At 60.5% G+C, this 17,582-nt stretch overlaps 6 protein-coding genes across 6 annotated transcripts; 4 read left to right on the top strand and 2 right to left on the bottom strand.

The window, feature by feature from the left end:
- Window positions 1-554: 554 nt before the first annotated feature.
- SPBR_04825 (uncharacterized protein) lies at window positions 555-2,444 on the bottom strand (the record flags this gene model as incomplete). The annotated part of the gene is made up of 1 exon (XM_040763102.1): window positions 555-2,444. The coding sequence occupies one exon, from the start codon at window positions 2,442-2,444 to the stop codon at window positions 555-557; it is 1,890 nt and encodes a 629-aa protein (XP_040615516.1).
- Window positions 2,445-4,218: 1,774 nt separating this feature from the next.
- On the top strand, window positions 4,219-5,756 carry SPBR_04947 (MFS transporter, ACS family, pantothenate transporter; the record flags this gene model as incomplete). The annotated part of the gene is made up of 2 exons (XM_040763224.1): window positions 4,219-4,338; window positions 4,416-5,756. The coding sequence occupies 2 exons, from the start codon at window positions 4,219-4,221 to the stop codon at window positions 5,754-5,756; spliced, it is 1,461 nt and encodes a 486-aa protein (XP_040615515.1).
- Window positions 5,757-6,069: 313 nt separating this feature from the next.
- SPBR_05012 (uncharacterized protein) lies at window positions 6,070-7,401 on the bottom strand (the record flags this gene model as incomplete). Its single annotated transcript, XM_040763289.1, has 1 exon — window positions 6,070-7,401. One exon carries the CDS (start codon window positions 7,399-7,401, stop codon window positions 6,070-6,072), a length of 1,332 nt encoding a protein of 443 aa, XP_040615514.1.
- Window positions 7,402-8,418: 1,017 nt separating this feature from the next.
- Window positions 8,419-9,588, top strand: SPBR_05080 (uracil-5-carboxylate decarboxylase; the record flags this gene model as incomplete). The annotated part of the gene is made up of 1 exon (XM_040763357.1): window positions 8,419-9,588. The coding sequence occupies one exon, from the start codon at window positions 8,419-8,421 to the stop codon at window positions 9,586-9,588; it is 1,170 nt and encodes a 389-aa protein (XP_040615513.1).
- A 1,294-nt stretch (window positions 9,589-10,882) lies between these two features.
- On the top strand, window positions 10,883-15,002 carry SPBR_04562 (5-oxoprolinase (ATP-hydrolyzing); the record flags this gene model as incomplete). Its single annotated transcript, XM_040762839.1, has 3 exons — window positions 10,883-11,870; window positions 11,926-13,467; window positions 13,537-15,002. The coding sequence occupies 3 exons, from the start codon at window positions 10,883-10,885 to the stop codon at window positions 15,000-15,002; spliced, it is 3,996 nt and encodes a 1,331-aa protein (XP_040615512.1).
- A 901-nt stretch (window positions 15,003-15,903) lies between these two features.
- Window positions 15,904-16,708, top strand: SPBR_05253 (uncharacterized protein; the record flags this gene model as incomplete). The annotated part of the gene is made up of 4 exons (XM_040763530.1): window positions 15,904-15,978; window positions 16,063-16,515; window positions 16,586-16,630; window positions 16,700-16,708. The coding sequence occupies 4 exons, from the start codon at window positions 15,904-15,906 to the stop codon at window positions 16,706-16,708; spliced, it is 582 nt and encodes a 193-aa protein (XP_040615511.1).
- Between the last annotated feature and the right edge of the window lie 874 nt (window positions 16,709-17,582).

Genomic DNA, 17,582 nt, shown 5'->3' with positions numbered 1-17,582 from the left:
TGCTTGGAGAAGAAGCAGCGACAAGAACGAAGAAATGCGACAGAAAAAGGGAATGGTGAGAAGAAAGAAGGGGACAGGTTGCCGATTGGGAGACGTTGTAGTATTCTCAATTCCCCGCTATCCTGGGCAGCGGGCACAGGGAACACAAGGAGCTCATCAACTACAGCAGGATGGAGTAGGAACGGCACAGATGCGCGTCCATAAAAAGAAATTCCCGGTGAGGCTTCGTGTTGTGTATTGGGCTGATATCCAAAAGAGAAACAATCATCCATTAAGTGATCAGAAAGATTACCGAAAAGGAAACGAAACATGTGGAGCTGGCAACGAAATCCCAATACACCATAACCATTGAACGCCCAGATCACGCTCAACCAAAACGTAAGAAACGACATGACAACATAAAACATGCCAAAAGTCAAAACAGAACGCCAACAATTTTATCCTGGCCGGTACCGGCCGCCGTGAACCCGTTTGCCTCTCGTACTCGTACGTCGTAGACCATACGTTCCGTACGAGACCGAGTGTTCAGATGTGATCCTCCTTTTTTTTTTTAGTCATGTCTCGTCATCCTCCTCACAGAGCAGCCCGATCCGGCGCCAGTGATCTTCGCATAGCGCCAGGCCACCGGGGTAGCGCGAGATGCCACACACGTTGCAGTTGAGCCAGTACTGCTTGATGACGGCACAGTGCGCACGTGTTCGCACCTGCATGCCGCCCACGTACGCACCGGCAGCCAGGTGAATGTAGAAACGAGACGATGCCGGTGTGGCCGCAAGCGACGCGCACAGCTTGTCAACAGCAGCGGTGGTGGTCGACTCCCACGTCGACACGTCTTCGGCCATGGCATCGTCGTCCTCGTGCCCCATCTCTCTGTGTGCGGCCTGGGCCTGGCTGAGCGCAGCCAGTGCGGCGGCGCACCGGCTCACATTGGCAGAGAGGTCCCATTCGCTGAGACCAGGGTCGGCGGCCACGCGCAGGATCTGCTCGGCAGCGCGCAGACACGCTTGGACAGGGCGGCGGACCAGACGGCCTTTGGCGACATCAACATACAGCGCGCAGGCGTCGGCCGGGACGCCAACGGTCGCAAAGAACTCGTCGTCCAAGAGCACTTGGCGGTGCCAGTCGTCAAATATGAGTCCAGGCCGCGTGGGACACAAAACACCGTCGTCTGCCTCCCTGTTGGTCACGGCCTCCACAGGCCCACCCACGGCCCTCTGCACCACGGCACCGCTGACGTCAAACCACACCAGGCGCGCCAAAATGTCCATCAGGCCCGGGACCATGGCTGCCAGCCGGTGCAGGTCGGCCAGGGTCCGGCAGTGGTGGTAGTCCAGCAGGTGGCGTGCGCCATACAAGTGGCGTTGCCACTCGCCAAAGGCCGTGTCGTCACAGACCTCAAAGACGGCAAAGGTAGCAATGCCCAGAAAGGCAAAGGGGTTGGCGGCGGCAATGGCACGGTTGATGTGGGCGAGGGCGGCGAGGCGGTACTTGACCATCTCCAGGGAATCGAGCGGCTGCTGGCGCGGGGCCGGGCTGCGGCCCTCGAGGCGTGCCTGGATAAAGACGCACAGATCGGACAGCAGGCCCGTGGTTTCGGGTAAGGAAAGGTAGTGGTTGGTTCCCCGCGCAAGAGAAGACGTGTGGTAGGAGGAAGACGAGGCTGAGGCTGATGCGGCGGAGGCGGCAATGGTCGTGGAGGGTAAGGCTGTTGCGGCGGCAGTTGCCGGTTCTGCATGTGGTATGCTGGCCTGGCCGTCGCTGTGGGATGCGTGACGTGCGTGTGCATGGTGGTGCGTGTTGGCATTGACATTCTCGTCGGCGGACCCTGTAGCCAGGGCATGTGCTGCTGTTGTCAGGACGTGGTTGCACAATGCGGCCAGGCGCATGATGAGACTGTTCTGGTCGGTCTCGCTCCACGTCTTTTCGATGAGCAGTGACGAGACGGCAGACATGGTCGACGATGCCGGCGACATGGGGAGCATGTTGTTGGGTTGTGGCGAGGAGGGCTGTGCGGTGGGGAGACTGAAGGTTGGCGAGGAGGAGATGGGAGGTGCTGACGTTGGTGCTGGTTCTGGTGGTGGTGCTGGTGCTGCAATCGTCAATTTGCTTGCCCGTGCTGCGGCCGGTAATGTCGACTTCGGTGTCGGCGTCGACGGCGCCGTCAATGTCGATGCCCGTGACGGCTTGGTCACTTTGTTGGACGACGCCGCGGACGTCGGCCGCTGCCGCTCCTCCAGCCACACGACACGCATCGGGTAGCCGCCACAGGCCAGCCCTGCCTGCACGCAGGGCAGACATTGTGGGCGATTGAGGTCGCACTTGAGGCCGCGAGTCTTGCAGGTCACGCAGTCGCGATCACGGCGACGGCCACGCGGTTTGCCCCGCGGACGTGGTGGCTCGCCGGGGATGGTCGAGACACTGGACGTCCTCTGCTTGGCCGGCATGATTCCTTGCCTAATGCGGATGGATATTGGGATGGATATTGGGAATGGGAATACCGAGCGGGAATGCGCCCGGCAACGATAGCCGGGGAATATGTCACCAAATGGCGAAATGAAAGCGTCGAAACGATGGGTGGGCACGTCCGTGGACAGGTGGGAATCCAGAAGCTGACTTGGAAGAAAAGAATGGGCCTGGGGTCAGTAGTGCAGGAGTTTGCCTCGTGTCGCCTGGGCTGCAAACGCCAGAATATCGTGTGGCCGCAGCCGTAATGGAGCGGGATTGACTCAAGAGTGTCCAAACGGCGTGTGCAATGTTTCTGTTTCCTCCGTTTCTGTTTGGGGTCAGAGTCCAGTCATGAGCGCCGACTTGTCGCTATCTCCACAAGTTCGCACCCGCCTATCTCGGCCGCGCAGACATGATATTGCCGCACCTGCCAAGCCGTTGCACAAAGAAAGAACGGGGAAGGCGCGATGGAAGAAAGACAGACAGGTCGCCACCGTGGAGGCAGGAAGGACCCAGGGGTTGGGGAGCGGGAAGGCGCGCTGGTGACACTCTGCTTACGCCCAACAGAGAAAAAGAAAAAGAGTCGCCGATAAGCCGGGGTCCATGGGTCTTGTCTTGAGCAACATGCCCTCGCCCTCCCCACACACTCAACGCTTTTGTTCCGCGGACCTGTCTGACTTCTTTGGTCGCAAACAATGTTGCAGTCGCACACACACAAACACACTCCCCTCCGGCGGATGTCGTATCTTCGCAGACCAACAAAAGCCGGGCGTCCCCGCATTTGGCCTTCTTCTCTACTAGAGCCCGCTCCCTGTCGCAGCTTCCCTTGGAGATGACCCACCGGCGATGTGCCTGCCTCGCGCGACTTGGCTCGAAAGGGAAGGGAATCAACGTCTCCTCCTTCCCTCGTACGCGAAAAGTCTAGCAAGGACACGACCGAGAAAGAGCGAAAGAGCACCTCTCTCTTTTGGTGCGTGTGGAGCCCAGCCAGCCAGACTAGCCACCCGCACGCGTGGACAGAGCCATGCTGCCCAGACCCGCTACAACCCTAGCCTAGGAGCCTAGGAGCTTAGCCATATCTTTTGGCTTCTTTATTCCAGTTTCTGCCCACATCGGCGGTCACTCTTTTGTCAGTTGGCCGCTTTGCCTAGATTACAGCTATCGGGCGCTGCCATTCGCCGTTGCCGGCCACTGGGGCCTTCTCCAATCTCCCCCAGCAAATGAAAACAAAAGCGCACTATTCTGTACTTTGGCGCCAAAACCCCAGAAAATCCCAAAATCCATGTCAGTCACATTTCACGCCTCGTTTCCCCTCTCCTTGTTGGACCACTTTCGTTTGGGCTTCCTGTCTATTGGGTTCCCGGTTCGTCAGGTCGCGTTCCGTTGCTTGTAACCCCGTCGCGGTATCTTTGTTTCCTTTCCGTTTTGAGAAAGAAAACTGAACATCACAGCGCCGACCCCAAGCAAGCTATCATCGGACCGCCTCATCTCGTCCTTCTATCTCTCCTCGTCTCCGTGGCCAAGGCGCCCCCTCACGCACGAGGCACCATCTTCCGACAAAGGAACTCCAACCGGGCCACGGCAGCTGCGAGGAGATCGCTCGAGCCTTGTCCTGTGCGTCCTGGGACATAAGATGTGATCGTCGCGCCTCGTCATCGTGGTCGTGTCTTTTTATTTTTTATTTATTTTGTGTCTTGTCCAGCCCTGTTTCATCCCATCTCCATCCCCCGTCTTCAGCTTCTTTCCAAGTGCCATTGACGCACGCCATCCATCATGGCTTCCAGGATTCGCGAGTACTTCTCCAACAGCTACCGGCCCGGCGAGCGCATGCTGGTGCAGAAGATTGACTTTTTCATCCTCACCTTTTGCTGTCTCAGCTACTTTATCAACTATGTGAGTGGTAGCCGTCCCGATGCGATGCTCTGCTGTTCCATGCTTCTGCGATCGTGGGCCGCTTCTAACGCCGCCAGCTCGATCGCTCCAACCTCACCAATGCCTACGTCTCGGGCATGAAGGAGGACCTTGGTTTCGTGGGCAACCAGCTCAACGAGATCAACACCTGCTTCACCGTCGGCTACGTCATTGGCCAGGTGCCCTCCAACGTCGCGCTGCACCACATCAAGCCGCGCTTCTACTTCCCCACCATGATGCTGCTCTGGGGCGGCCTCACCATGGTCACGGCCTCCGCGCACAAGCCGCAGGCCATCATGGCCATTCGCTTCTTCCAGGGCATCTGCGAGGCCTCCACCTTTGTCGGCACCCACTACATCCTCGGCGCCTGGTACACGGAGCGCGAGCTCGGCAAGCGCAGCGGCATCTTCACGTCGTCGGGCCTGGCCGGCACCCTGATCGGCGGCTTCATCCAGACGGGCATCTACAAGTCGCTCAACGGCCGCCACGGCCTCGCCGGCTGGCGCTGGCTGTTTATCATTGACGGCCTGCTGACCGTGCCCGTCGCCCTCTACGGCATCTTCCTGTTCCCCGACACGCCGCACAACACCACCGCGTTCTACCTGACGGACGCCGAGCGCCGGCTGGCGCGCGAGCGCGTGCCGCTCGAAGAGCAGGCGCACGAGGCGCAGCCCAAGTCGGTCAAGACGGTGCTCACGATTGCGCGGCGCGTGCTGACGTCGTCGTACTGGTGGGGCTTTGTCGGCCTGTGGACGATTGCCGGCGAGGTCGAGTCCTTTAGCAGCAACGGCCTGCTGTCGCTGTACATGAAGAGCCACCCCTACGTCAAGTACACCGTGTCGCAGCTCAACAACTACCCGTCGGGCGTGCCCGCCGTCGGCATCGCCTCGACGCTCTTCTGGGCCACGCTCACCGACATCCTGGGCGGCAAGCGCTACCTCGTCGGCTACTGGATCGGCCTCACGGGCATCGCCACCTCCATCATGATCCTCGTGGCCGCGCGCCACCCGCTCTCGTCGCACTCGTCGGCCGTGACGTTTGCCGCCTACTACTGGGCCGGCAGCGTCTACGCCTGCCAGGCCACCTTCTTCGCCTGGTGCAACGACGCCATGCGCTACGAGGACGCGCTCTTCCGCGGCATCGTGCTGGCCGGCATGAACCTGGGCAACAACGCCGTCAACGCCTGGTGGAGCATCATCTTTTACGGCGCGTCGTACGCGCCCTGGTTCAACCGCGGCATGTGGGCCATGATTGCCGTGTCTATTGCCTTGATTGCCTGGGTCACCGGCCTCATCTGGGTCGTGGCCCGCCTCGACAAGAGGCGCCTCACCGAGGCGGCCGTGGACGAGGACGTCGACCGCACCAAGAGCCTCGACATGAACGAGAAGGCGGCTCTGTAAAGCGGGCGGCACACGAGACGAGGATGTCTGGATCGATCATGTGTACTGTGTATAATGTAATTTGTTGTATATTTCTGCGTACCTCTTGGTACATTAATTTATTCTGAATTGTTCAGCGCGGGCGTATCCAATAATGGTCTGGCGAGGAGCGAGCGGCGTGAGTAGATGTGTTGATGCCCGCGGTGGTTAGACGACCTCTTCGCAGGCACATAGAATGCACCCAATGTAAATGGTAAGCAAATAATAGCAATGTACCACACGCCGAAGCGTACTCCCTCTCGGCTTCCCATCGTCCAACACATACGAAACCTACTCATTGACTCAATGCGGCCTTCAGCTGCTCGTCCGCCGCGGCCAGGTCGGCGTGCAGATCGTGCTCCCAGATCCACAGGAAGCGCCGGCGGAAGTTGGCGACGATCTTGTCCATGTCGTCGCCGCACTCGGCGTGGTTGAACGAGTACAGCTCGCCGGCCTCCTGGCTCGTGCGCACGACCTTCTGGGCGCGGGGGCGGCGGAGGCCGTCGTACACCGCAAACGCCCGGGCCAGGCCGGCCGCGCTCGTGAGCTGGCCCAGGATGTGCGACAGCACGAGCGCGTCCTCGACGCACTGGCCGGCGCCCGCGGCCTGGTGCGGCGTCGTGGCGTGGGCCGCGTCGCCCAGCAGACAAACGCGGTCGTTGCAGTAGCTGGGCGTGGTCATGTGGTGGTGCAGCGACCACTGCAGCGGCTCGGCCCAGTCGAGCAGCCGGACGAGGCGCGGGTCGACACCGCCGCCGCTGACGCCGAAATCGGCCACCATCTGCTCCTTGGTGACGCGCTTGGTCCACTGGTCGTGCGTCCAGGGCTGCCCGCGCGTAAACTTGAAGGCGACCAGGTTGCAGAAGGCGCCGCGCGAGATGGGGAACGTGATGAAGTTGACGTCCTTGCCCAGAAAGGACTCGGCGTCGCCGGCGTGGTGGCCCAGGATCTGCAGGGCGTCGGCCATGGGGACGATGGCGCGGTAGACGTACTTGCCGCTGTACGTGGCCTTGACCGCGTCGGGCCAGCGGTCGCCCAGCACGAAGCCGCGTGTCGGGCCCTTGGCGCCGTCGCTGCCCACGACGGCGTCGGCCTGGACAACGTCGCCGTCCTCAAAGACGACCGTGACCTTGCTCCCCGGGGCGCCCTGGTCGATCGCCTTGACCCGCTTGTTGAACCGCACCGTCTCGGGCGGGATCATGCTCGTCAGGATGTTGAGCAGGTCCACGCGGTGGGCGCTCGTGCGGTCGTACGACGACGCGCCAAAGGGCGCCGGCACCCAGCCGCGGTCCTCGCCAAAGTTGGGCTCGGCGTACAGCGCGTCCATCATGACGTGGTCCTTGTTGGGCGTCAGGTTGCCCGACGAGATGTCGCTGTACATGGCGCGCAGCTGGGGGTCGATCATGTGCAGCGCGTTGAGCGCGTTGGGGCCGAGCCCGACACCGGCGCCGACGGTGCTGTACTTGGCCGCGGCCTCGTAGAGCGTGTACGAGACATTCTTCTTGCGGCAGCCAATGGCAAAGGTCAGACCGCCAATGCCGGCGCCGATGATGGCGATGTGGAAGGGCGGCGCGGACGGAGTACCAGCAGCTGCGTCATCCTCGTTGGACGAGACCGAGTGCGGCATCTTGGACGAGCTGTTGGCGGCTGTGTTGATGGAATGCTTGTCGATTGCAGAGGGAGAAGCAGATTTGGCGAGATGCTGAGGATGAGTTTTCTGTGCTGACGGTGCGGGCTGCGTGGACGGGTTTGATTCTTTTGACTTTTTGGATGTCGAAGACGAGGTAAAGATGGAACGAAGAGATCCAGAGATTGAGGAAAGACAGGAATGAGACATCGCAAGCTCTGGTCGGCAAAGCGGGAAGATGTTGTTTATGTTTCTGATGCTTTGTTTGCTAATTGAGGGATCCAGGGTCGGTGGCTTCCGTGTCTCGTTGTGGCCGCGTTGCTGCCGTCAAACTGTCGTGATCTCGGAGACTGGCCGGTCCTCTACGTATTCATATAAGACAGCATATCCTTGCTCAGCAGCTCATTTCCAAGACGAGGCGACCAGATGCCAGGAGGCTGGATGCGCGGATGCGAAACGGACTGTCGTGGATGTGCGTTTGTGGATGCGCATGGTCCCACGGCAACGGAGCGGCCAGTACTCGGCCCGACGTCAAGAGACAATTCACAGAAAGTAAACTGTAACACTCATCGGCGGAAGACGCAAGCACGTCGCAGTTGTCTGTGGTGGTGGTGGATCCGGGCTGCAGACAAGCCGCTTCTCTCGCTTGTTTACATGCCGCAGAACTAACACGGCGGGAAACTCCTTCGATATCTGCAGGGTCGCACTGTTGTCTTTGTGCTTCTGTCATTGTGTTATTCGTCTCTTGAATCTGCTTCTGTTGCGAACGCTTTCCATCCTTGCGTCATTGCGACCTTCAACCGCTCGAAAGTCGGAGTCCATAAGTCGGATCTCATGACAGCCGTTCTCCGCGTTTGAATTCAAGCAAAGTTCAACAAAACAAATCTCAATCCGACGTATCAAACTCATCCAGACTCGACTTGCCAGCTCACCAACTCGTGCCTCGTTAACGGTACTCCTTTGCCCACCTCTCGCTTACCCACCTCTCGCCAAACACAAACACAACACAGCCTCAAAATGGCCGCTCGTGCTGGTCGCAAGCTGGTCGTCGACGTCCACACCCATCTCTACCCGACGGCATACATCGACATGCTCAAGAAGCGCTCCGAAATTCCCTACGTGCGGCCCTTTCCGCCCACCAACGAGCTCTGTCTGTGTAACCGGCCGCCGCAAAACACCAGCAAGACGGGCGCCGACGCCGTCGATGCCGCAGCCGCGTCCAAGGTTCCGCCAGGCCGCATCTTGCACCCGCATTACTATGACGTCGACGAGAAGCTCGCGTTCATGGACCACCACCAGATCGACATTTCCGTCCTGTCTCTGGGGAATCCCTGGCTGGACTTTTTGCCTGCCGACACGGCCGCCGCCGTCGCCGTCGAGATCAACGACGCCACCAATGCGATCTGCTTGCCGCACGCCGACCGCCTCTTCTTTTTCGGCGCGCTCCCTCTGAGCGGCGGCGAGTCTGCCATCCTCGGCGAGATTGCCCGCCTCGGCACCCTCCCGCAGGCCCGCGGCGTCGTCATGGGCACGGGCGGCCTGGGCGACGGCCTCGACGACCCCACGTTGATTCCGGTGTACCGTGCCTTGGCCGACGCGAGCTTGCCCATCTTCCTGCACCCCAACTACGGCCTCCCGGGCCCTGTGTGGGGCAGCCGCGGCGGCGACTACGGCCAGGTTCTGCCGCTGGCGCTCGGCTTCACCATGGAGACCACCATCGCGCTGACGCTCCTGTTTCTGTCGGGCGCCTTTGACGCCGTGCCCGCGCTCCAGGTGATTGTCGCCCACAGCGGCGGCTGCCTGCCCTTTCTGGCCGGCCGCGTCGAGGCCTGCATCGAGCACGACCAGGCGTGGGCGGCCGCGGGCAAGCTGGCGGCGGGCCGCACGACGCTGTGGCACGCGCTGCGCACCAACATCTACCTCGACGGCGTCGTCTTCGACAAGATCGGCCTGCGCGCGGCCGTCGAGGCGAGCGGCGTCGACCGCGTCATGTTTGGCACCGACCACCCCTTTTTCGCGCCGCTCGACATCCACGCCCAGACCTTCCCGGCCATGACGCTGAACCGGGACGCCGCGCGCGGTGTGTTTCCCGAGGGCGACGCGGCCGCAGCCAAAGACGCCGACGGCAACGACAGATACGATCTGGTGATGGGCGAGAATGCAGTGCGTGTCCTCAAGTTGCGGTAGTGTACGCAGTGGTGACGGCGTAGGAAGATACCTGGGTGCATTTAGAAAGAGAGTCAATGGTGTATTTACCGTATCGTGTGTTGCGGTGTGCAGATGCCTGCCGTTTAACGTCATAAAGCTATCTCGTTGCTTCCGTGACTCGGATGAGAAAACACACGTGATGTTGTGTTGTTGTTGACTTGTCGTTCTTGCCGTGCGGCGCATAAGTGCCCCTGAGTGACCACTATTTCACTGCTGTCTCTGTCCCACGTCATCCTCACAGAAACCTCACTCCAACAACATTTTCAGTCCACGAGCACCGACACCTCCATCACGCGTATTGTCGTGGCGATGCTCCAACCGAAGCTGTCAAACAGCAACCTGGTGCCGTCTTAGTCGATCCAGATGCCTCGTCGGATGGCAGCATGCAGGCCGTGGAGAGAAACTGAGCAAGTGAGGGAGTTGGAGAAACAATCATCAGCTGTGGAGAAAATCAACTAACTTACCTGTCAGATCAGAGAAAATAAGAAAGGCACACTAATGTCTGGTGATCCGGCCGCGGGTTAGCTGCTTCCCGCGACTTACACAGCAGTCCACCAACTTATGGCACTAGAAGTATCGGTCCGCCAATCTGCCAACAAAGCCCACCAAGAACAATCCAAAAGCACGCCAACATGTCCCACGAGAGTCGAGAACAACAACCACGACAGGTGTCATCGCGGGCTTTGGAAGTTGCCGTGCGGCTACGGCTAGGTGCACCCGATCAAGATGACATGGCCGGCCAACATTTCCACGCGATTGGCCGCCAAATACGCGTAGGCTATATCGTTAGATCCGAGGACACCAAGACCTCAGAGGTCCCCCATTACGTGATGGCAGCACCAACCTCCTCGACCAGCTCGATCCTGTGCTTGGAGAGCTCGCGGAAAAGTGGGCTCGGGAACCCTCGCCGACGGGCTGCCATCGGACGTCGACGGCGGGGAGGGTGTCTCTGTGGGCGTCGTACTGTGCATCATGAGGGGAGCTTTGTTTGTGTGTGAGATTCCCGTTGGTGACAACTGTCAGTTTGTATTAATACAGACAACACAGCAGACGAAGCCAGAGACTGTATCCAAGTCGGCCGAATCAGGAAATGCAGGACACATTTTACATATTACACATTGAGGACAACATCTTGGTGAATTCTGCTTCCCCGCTGCCCATACTTCATACATTATTCTCTTTTTGATACCCTATCCCCTTGTCCTGACTTTCTCTTCTCTTGTGTTATATTCTCCCTCGTTGTCTCCATTCCACTCTTCCTCCTCCTCCCATCATGAAAGGCATCCAGATTGCCATCGACCGTGGTGGCACGTTCACCGACGTTCACGCAATCGTGCCCGGCCGTCCCGACGACATCGTGATCAAGCTGCTGTCCGTCGACCCCCAGAACTATCCCGATGCGCCCACAGAAGGCATCCGCCGCGTCCTGGAGCAGGCCCTCGGCCAGCCCGTGCCCCGCGGCCAGCCCATCGACGTCTCGGCCGTCGCCAGCATCCGCATGGGCACGACCGTCGCCACCAACGCCCTGCTCGAGCGCAAGGGCGAGCGCTCGGCGTTGCTCATCACCAAGGGCTTCCGCGACCTGCTGGTCATTGGCAACCAGGCCCGCCCAGACATCTTTGACCTCACCGTCGCCAAGCCCGGCGTCCTCTACGAGAAGGTCGTCGAGATCGACGAGCGCGTCACCCTCGAGGGCTTCACCGAGGACCCCGAGAAGACGATCATCGACCCGGCCAGCGACCCGGCCCTCGTCATCGGCCTGTCCAAAGAAGTCGTCCGCGTCATGACCAAGCCCGACCTCGCCGCCGTGCGCACCGTCATCCAGGGGCTGTACGACGACGGCTTCCGCAGCCTCAGTGTCTGCTTCATGCACAGCTACACCTTCCCGGACCACGAGCTGGCCGTCGCCCGCATCGCCGAGGACATGGGCATGAGCGTGTCCGTCAGCTCGCTGCTGCAGCCCATGATCAAGATGGTGCCGCGCGGCCAGTCGGCCACGGCCGACGCCTACCTGACGCCGCTCATCAAGACGTACCTCGACAACTTCCGCCGCGGCTTTGTCGGCGAGCTCGAGGACGCCTCCACCACCCGCTGTGACGTTATGCAGAGCGACGGCGGCCTCGTCAGCTTCCGCAAGTTCTCCGGCCTGCGTGCCATTCTCTCCGGTCCGGCCGGCGGCGTCGTCGGCTATGCGCAGACGTCCTACGACCCCAGGTCGGCCAAGCCCATCATCGGTTTCGACATGGGCGGCACGTCGACTGGTGAGTCTGTTTCTGACATTTGTTTTTCCCTCACACATACTAATACCATATGTAGACGTGTCTCGGTATGCTGGCTCGTACGAACACATCTTCGAGACCACCACAGCCGGCATCGCTCTCCAAACGCCCCAGCTCGACATCAACACCGTCGCCGCCGGCGGGGGCTCGCGTCTCTTCTGGTCCAACGGCCTCTTCAAGGTCGGCCCCGAGAGCGCTGGTGCCCACCCAGGTCCTGCCTGCTACCGCAAAGGCGGCCCCCTCACCGTGACCGACGCCAACCTGTTCCTGGGCCGCCTGGTCCCCGAGTACTTCCCCAAGATCTTTGGCAAGAACGAGGACCAGCCGCTGGACGTCGAGGTCACGCGAACCCTCTTCGAGGAGATGAAGGCCGAGGTCAACAGCGGCCTGCCCGTGGGCACTGCGAAGCTGACGGCCGAGGAGGTCGCCCTGGGCTTCCTGCGCGTCGCCAACGAGAGCATGTGCCGTCCCATCCGCACGCTCACGGAGGCCCGCGGCCACGACGCCGCCCACCACGACCTGGCCGTCTTTGGCGGTGCCGGCGGCCAGCACGCCTGCTCGATTGCCGCGGCCCTGGGCATCCGCCGCGTCGTGCTGCACCGCTTCAGCTCCATCCTGTCTGCCTACGGCATGGCCCTCGCCGACATTGTCGCCGACGTGCAGGCGCCGCTGGCCTGTGTGTTCAGCGAGGACAACCTGCCGCAGATCAAGGCCACGGCGGCCGAGCTGCGCGTCAAGGCCGAGGCCGAGCTGTTCGACCAGGGCCTCGCCGTCAACGACACCCGCGCCCAGTACGAGCTGTTCCTGCACATGCACTACGAGGGCTCCGACACGCTCATCATGATCCCCCAGGCGGCCGGCGCCGACGACGACGACGACGACTGGGCCTTTGCCGACACGTTCATCGAGCGCCACCGCCAGGAGTTTGGCTTCACCATGCCGCGCGACGTCTTTGTCGGCGACGTGCGCATCCGCGCCGTCGGCAAGAGCAGCGCCGGCGCGAGCGCCACCGTCGCCGCCCAGGAGATGGAGCGCGTCGCGCGCAGACCCGCGTCGGCCTCGGCCGTCCAGATGGCCAAGCCGGTCTACTTTGAGGGCGGCCTCGGCTGGCAGCAGACCCCCGTGTATCTCTTGACCTCCCTCCGGGAGGGCGAGCAGGTCGCCGGTCCGGCCATGATCATCGACAACACGCAGACCATTGTCGTTGCGCCCAACGCAGTGGTGACCGCTCTGGCCGAGCACGTCGTCGTGGACATTGACGTCGCCGGCTCGCGTCAGCAGGGCCCGGCTGGCGCCGGTGGCCCCGTCCTGGACCCTGTGCAGCTGTCCGTGTTCGGCCACCGCTTCATGGGCATCGCCGAGCAGATGGGCCGCACGCTGCAGAAGACCAGCGTCAGCACCAACATCAAGGAGCGCCTCGACTTTTCGTGCGCCCTCTTCTCCGAGGACGGCAAGCTCGTCGCCAACGCGCCGCACGTCCCCGTGCATCTCGGCAGCATGCAGTATGCCGTGCTGTGGCAGCACGAGCACTGGAAGGGCAAGCTCAAGGAGGGCGACGTCCTCGTGTCGAACCACCCAAGTAGGTTTCCTGTCCCCACCCCCTTCCTCAGTCACCACTGTTTATTTTGTCGTTCGACTAATAGATTAGTCTGCGGCGGTACGCACTTGCCCGACATTACGGTCATCACGCCATTCTTCGAGAACGGCAAGATTGTCTTTTACGTTGCCTCGCGCGGCCACCACGCCGACATTGGTGGCATCTCGGCCGGCTCGCTGCCGCCCAACTCCACGGAGCTGTGGCAGGAGGGCGCCGCCATTGAGTCCGTCAAGCTCGTCGAGGGCGGCGCTTTCAACGAAGCGGCCATGCGCGAGCACCTGCTGGTGCGCCCTGCCCAGTACCCCGGCTGCAGCGGCGCGCGCAACCTGTTCGACAACCTCGCGGATCTGCGCGCCCAGACGGGCGCCAACCAAAAGGGCATCCACCTCATCGGGCAGCTCGTCAAGGAGTACGGCTTGGAGACGGTGCTGTTCTACATGCGCGCCATCCAGGACAACGCCGAGATTGCCGTCCGCCGGCTGCTCAAGGAGACGTTCACGCGCTTCGGCGGCCGGCCCATGGCGGCCACCGAGTTCATGGACGACGGCAGCCCCATCAAGCTCAAGATCACCATTGACGGCGACGCCGGCACCGCCGACTTTGACTTTACCGGCACCGGCCCCGAGGTCTACGGCAGCACCAACGCCCCGACCTCCGTCACCTACTCGGCCATCATCTACGTGCTCCGCTGCCTGGTCAAGGAGGACATCCCGCTCAACCAGGGCTGCCTGACCCCCATCAACGTCATCATGCCCCCGCGCACCATCTTGTCGCCCAGCGCCGAGGCCGCGGTCGTCGGCGGTAACTGCGTCACCTCGCAGCGCGTCACCGACGTCATCCTGCGCTGCTTCGACGTCTGCGCGGCCAGCCAGGGCTGCCTCAACAACCTGACGTTCGGCAAGAGCTCCCGCCTCGACGCCGACACCGGCACGTACACGCCCGGCTACGGATACTACGAGACCATTGCCGGCGGCGCCGGCGCGGGTCCCGGCTGGCACGGCACCGACGGCGTGCACGTGCACATGACCAACACCCGCATCACCGATGCCGAGATCTTTGAGCGCCGCTACCCCTGCCTGTTGCGCGAGTTCAGCCTGCGCCAGGGCAGTGGCGGCGCCGGCGCCTTCCGCGGCGGCGAGGGCTGTGTCCGCGACATTGAGTTCCGCCAGCCGCTGTCGGCCGCCATCCTCTCGGACCGCCGCGTGCACCCGCCCTACGGCATGCGCGGCGGCCAGCCCGGCGCCGTCGGCGTCAACCTCTTTATCAAGAAGATGCCCAACGGCGAGGACCGTGTCATCAACCTGGGCCCCAAGAACTCGATCCAGGCGGCAGTGGGCGACCGCATGGTGATCTTGACGCCCGGCGGCGGCGGCTGGGGCCATGCGGCCGACGCTGCAGACCCGGGTGGTGCCGGGTACAGCAACGGCAGTATCAGCGTGGTCTCCGGTGGTGGTGCGCCGTTTGTGCGCGGCACGGGCAGTGTGGCGGCCTTCCAGTCGATGCAGAACAGCAACTAGAGCAGGTGGACTGGGGGGGCTTCTGTTTTTTATTTTGGGGTGCCAGGAAATGGTTTTCTGTTCTGCTTATTCCACAGTTGCCGAGATAAATAAATGGTCGACTTACTTGACCTTATGAAGAAGAACAGAGTTTATGGCGAGCAACTACAACATGTGTCTGCTAACATTGTCAGTTTTCTTCACAGTAGATGTCGTCGTATGTGTCGGCAATTCGTGGATGTTCATCTATGTTCCCCTTGTCCCCATGAAAAGAGAGTCGTTGACAGATGGCGATGAGTAGATGGTACATGTTCAGGCACATAAATTGTACCAAAAGTGATGTACTTTCCAGAATGTAACGCAATGTCGTCGTCTAAATCATGTCACGTGTTAGGTCATTCGCAAGTGGAGCCTCGACAACAGCGGGGCACTCTGCTGCGCGAATGTGGCTTGGAGCAACCGCCCGCGCCTGCCCCCTCCACAAGCTGCCCCAGAGAACGACTGCCTCATTGAATGCCCCGAGATTCGCACTTGCGCGGGACACACGGGATTCCAACGACCAGAAAATTCCCACGACGAAGCATCACGAGACGCCGTCCTGTCCTTGACCCACGGGCTTCCCAGACATACAGGGCGACGACAGTTTCTCGAGCGGTTCTGCGGGACAGCACCCGGTAGCTATTGCCCGCAACGATCCCCGCCAATTGCTCCCTCGCATTCTCTCCCCTCTTTGTCCAGCGACGACGTCACCAGCGGCGCAACATCTCGCACCCGACCACCGACTCCAAAGGACCGGACAGCGCCCAGCCGCGCGCTCTTCTACGCGCGTCTCCCTCTTCTCCTTACATTACAAACACTGATCGACGTTTCTGAACCTCCGACACAATGGTGAGTGACAATAGGCGATGATGGCCCGCGCGACATGAAGTTGCCGACGACGACGACGCTCCGGCATCGATCGGCGCTTCCCAGACGCATTCTGTCCCTCGGCGGCCCCGTCCGTCCTGCACTACGCATGTCTCTTACTGTGCGAAAGCTTGGCCACTAACACAGGCGGCCGTCCCCGCGCCTCCCCCCGCAGTCCCAATCCCTCCGACCCTACCTGCAGGCCGTCCGCAGCAGCCTGACGGTCGCCCTCTGCCTCGGCGACTTTGCCTCGCAGACCGCCGAGCGCCACAACGTGCCCGAGATCGAGGCCGGCTCGTCGCCCGAGGTCCTGCTGACGCCGCTCGTCGTGTCGCGCAACGAGAACGAGCGCGTGCTCATCGAGGCCAGCGTCAACAGCGTGCGCGTCAGCATCAAGATCAAGCAGGCCGACGAGATTGAGCACATCCTGGTGCACAAGTTTACGCGCTTCCTGACGCAGCGCGCCGAGTCCTTTTTTATCCTGCGGCGCAAGGCCGTCGACGGCTACAACATCTCGTTCCTCGTCACCAACTTCCACACCGAGCAGATGCTCAAGCACAAGCTCGTGGACTTTATCATCCAGTTTATGGAGGAGGTCGACAAGGAGATTTCCGAGATGAAGCTCTTTGTGCGTGGCCCTGTCGTTTTGTCTTCGTCTTCTATCCCTGCATGGACCGCCTACTGACTGACCGTGGCAGTTAAACGCGCGTGCGCGCTTCGTCGCCGAGTCGTTCCTGACACCAGTACGTACTTCCTCTTCACGACAGGCCCACGCATGGAGTACGGCCACTTACTTACCCTTGTCTGTCCAGTTCGATTAAACGATTTGTTTTCTTGCGGCCCTCTTCGTCTGCCCAGCGTCAGGGGCAAGCCGCGGCCGTCCCTGGCTTTCCACGCCACCTTCATCCTCTCTCCCGTTCTCCCGCTTACCGATAGAACGCTTCTTTGGCCGCACCACGCGTGCATCGACTTCCGCCTGCTTTTACCTATCTTCATACTTTTCCAAAATACAATGTTCCGTTCTAGCCTTGTCAGCTAAAAAAAAAGAAAGAAAAAAGAAACCAATGCTCCAATTCCAAAAAGTCTAGTCGTTGTCATGTCACTCCATACCCTTACGTTGCTTTCGTATCACTGACGAGGTGGGATGGGCGGATACGACCAACCAAAAAAGCTGTATATACAACACAATTTTATCTCGGGATTTTCAACTTCTCCTATGCTACGACGTACAGTACAATGCAGTCAAAATGCACCGTCAAACAGCCGGCTGTAAGCAGTTGATCTTTTTCAGAAGAGGATTGTATTGTGGTTTTTTTCGTTTGTTTTGCTTGATTTTCCTGGTTTCCGTCACTTTTCTCTTTCCTGGCCCCTATTCTCTGGTTCTTTCTTCTTACTTGCTATATAAGAATGGATATATATATGTAGAGGTTGGTGTGGATGACAAACAAAGATACTATATGGAGGGTGGATGGGATATGCAAGAAGGATGGTAGCAACAAAAAAAGAACAAGGGATGGTGAAGTGACCGACGGGGAGTAAAATATGCAACAAGGCAGCAGAAACCAAAAAAGGTAAAAGCACCAATAACCAACAGTGAACAACAGAAAACAATATGCAAACCTGGTATGCCAAAAGCCAAGACTCGACGGACAACACAACGGGGAAGAAGGTGTGGGTTGATGACGGGAGTATGAA

This window comes from Sporothrix brasiliensis (genome assembly GCF_000820605.1).
Source record: "Sporothrix brasiliensis 5110 chromosome Unknown Cont21, whole genome shotgun sequence".
Lineage (NCBI taxonomy): Eukaryota > Fungi > Ascomycota > Sordariomycetes > Ophiostomatales > Ophiostomataceae > Sporothrix > Sporothrix brasiliensis.
Note: the sequence above shows the minus strand (reverse complement) of the source record. Positions and strands in the feature narration are given on the sequence as shown.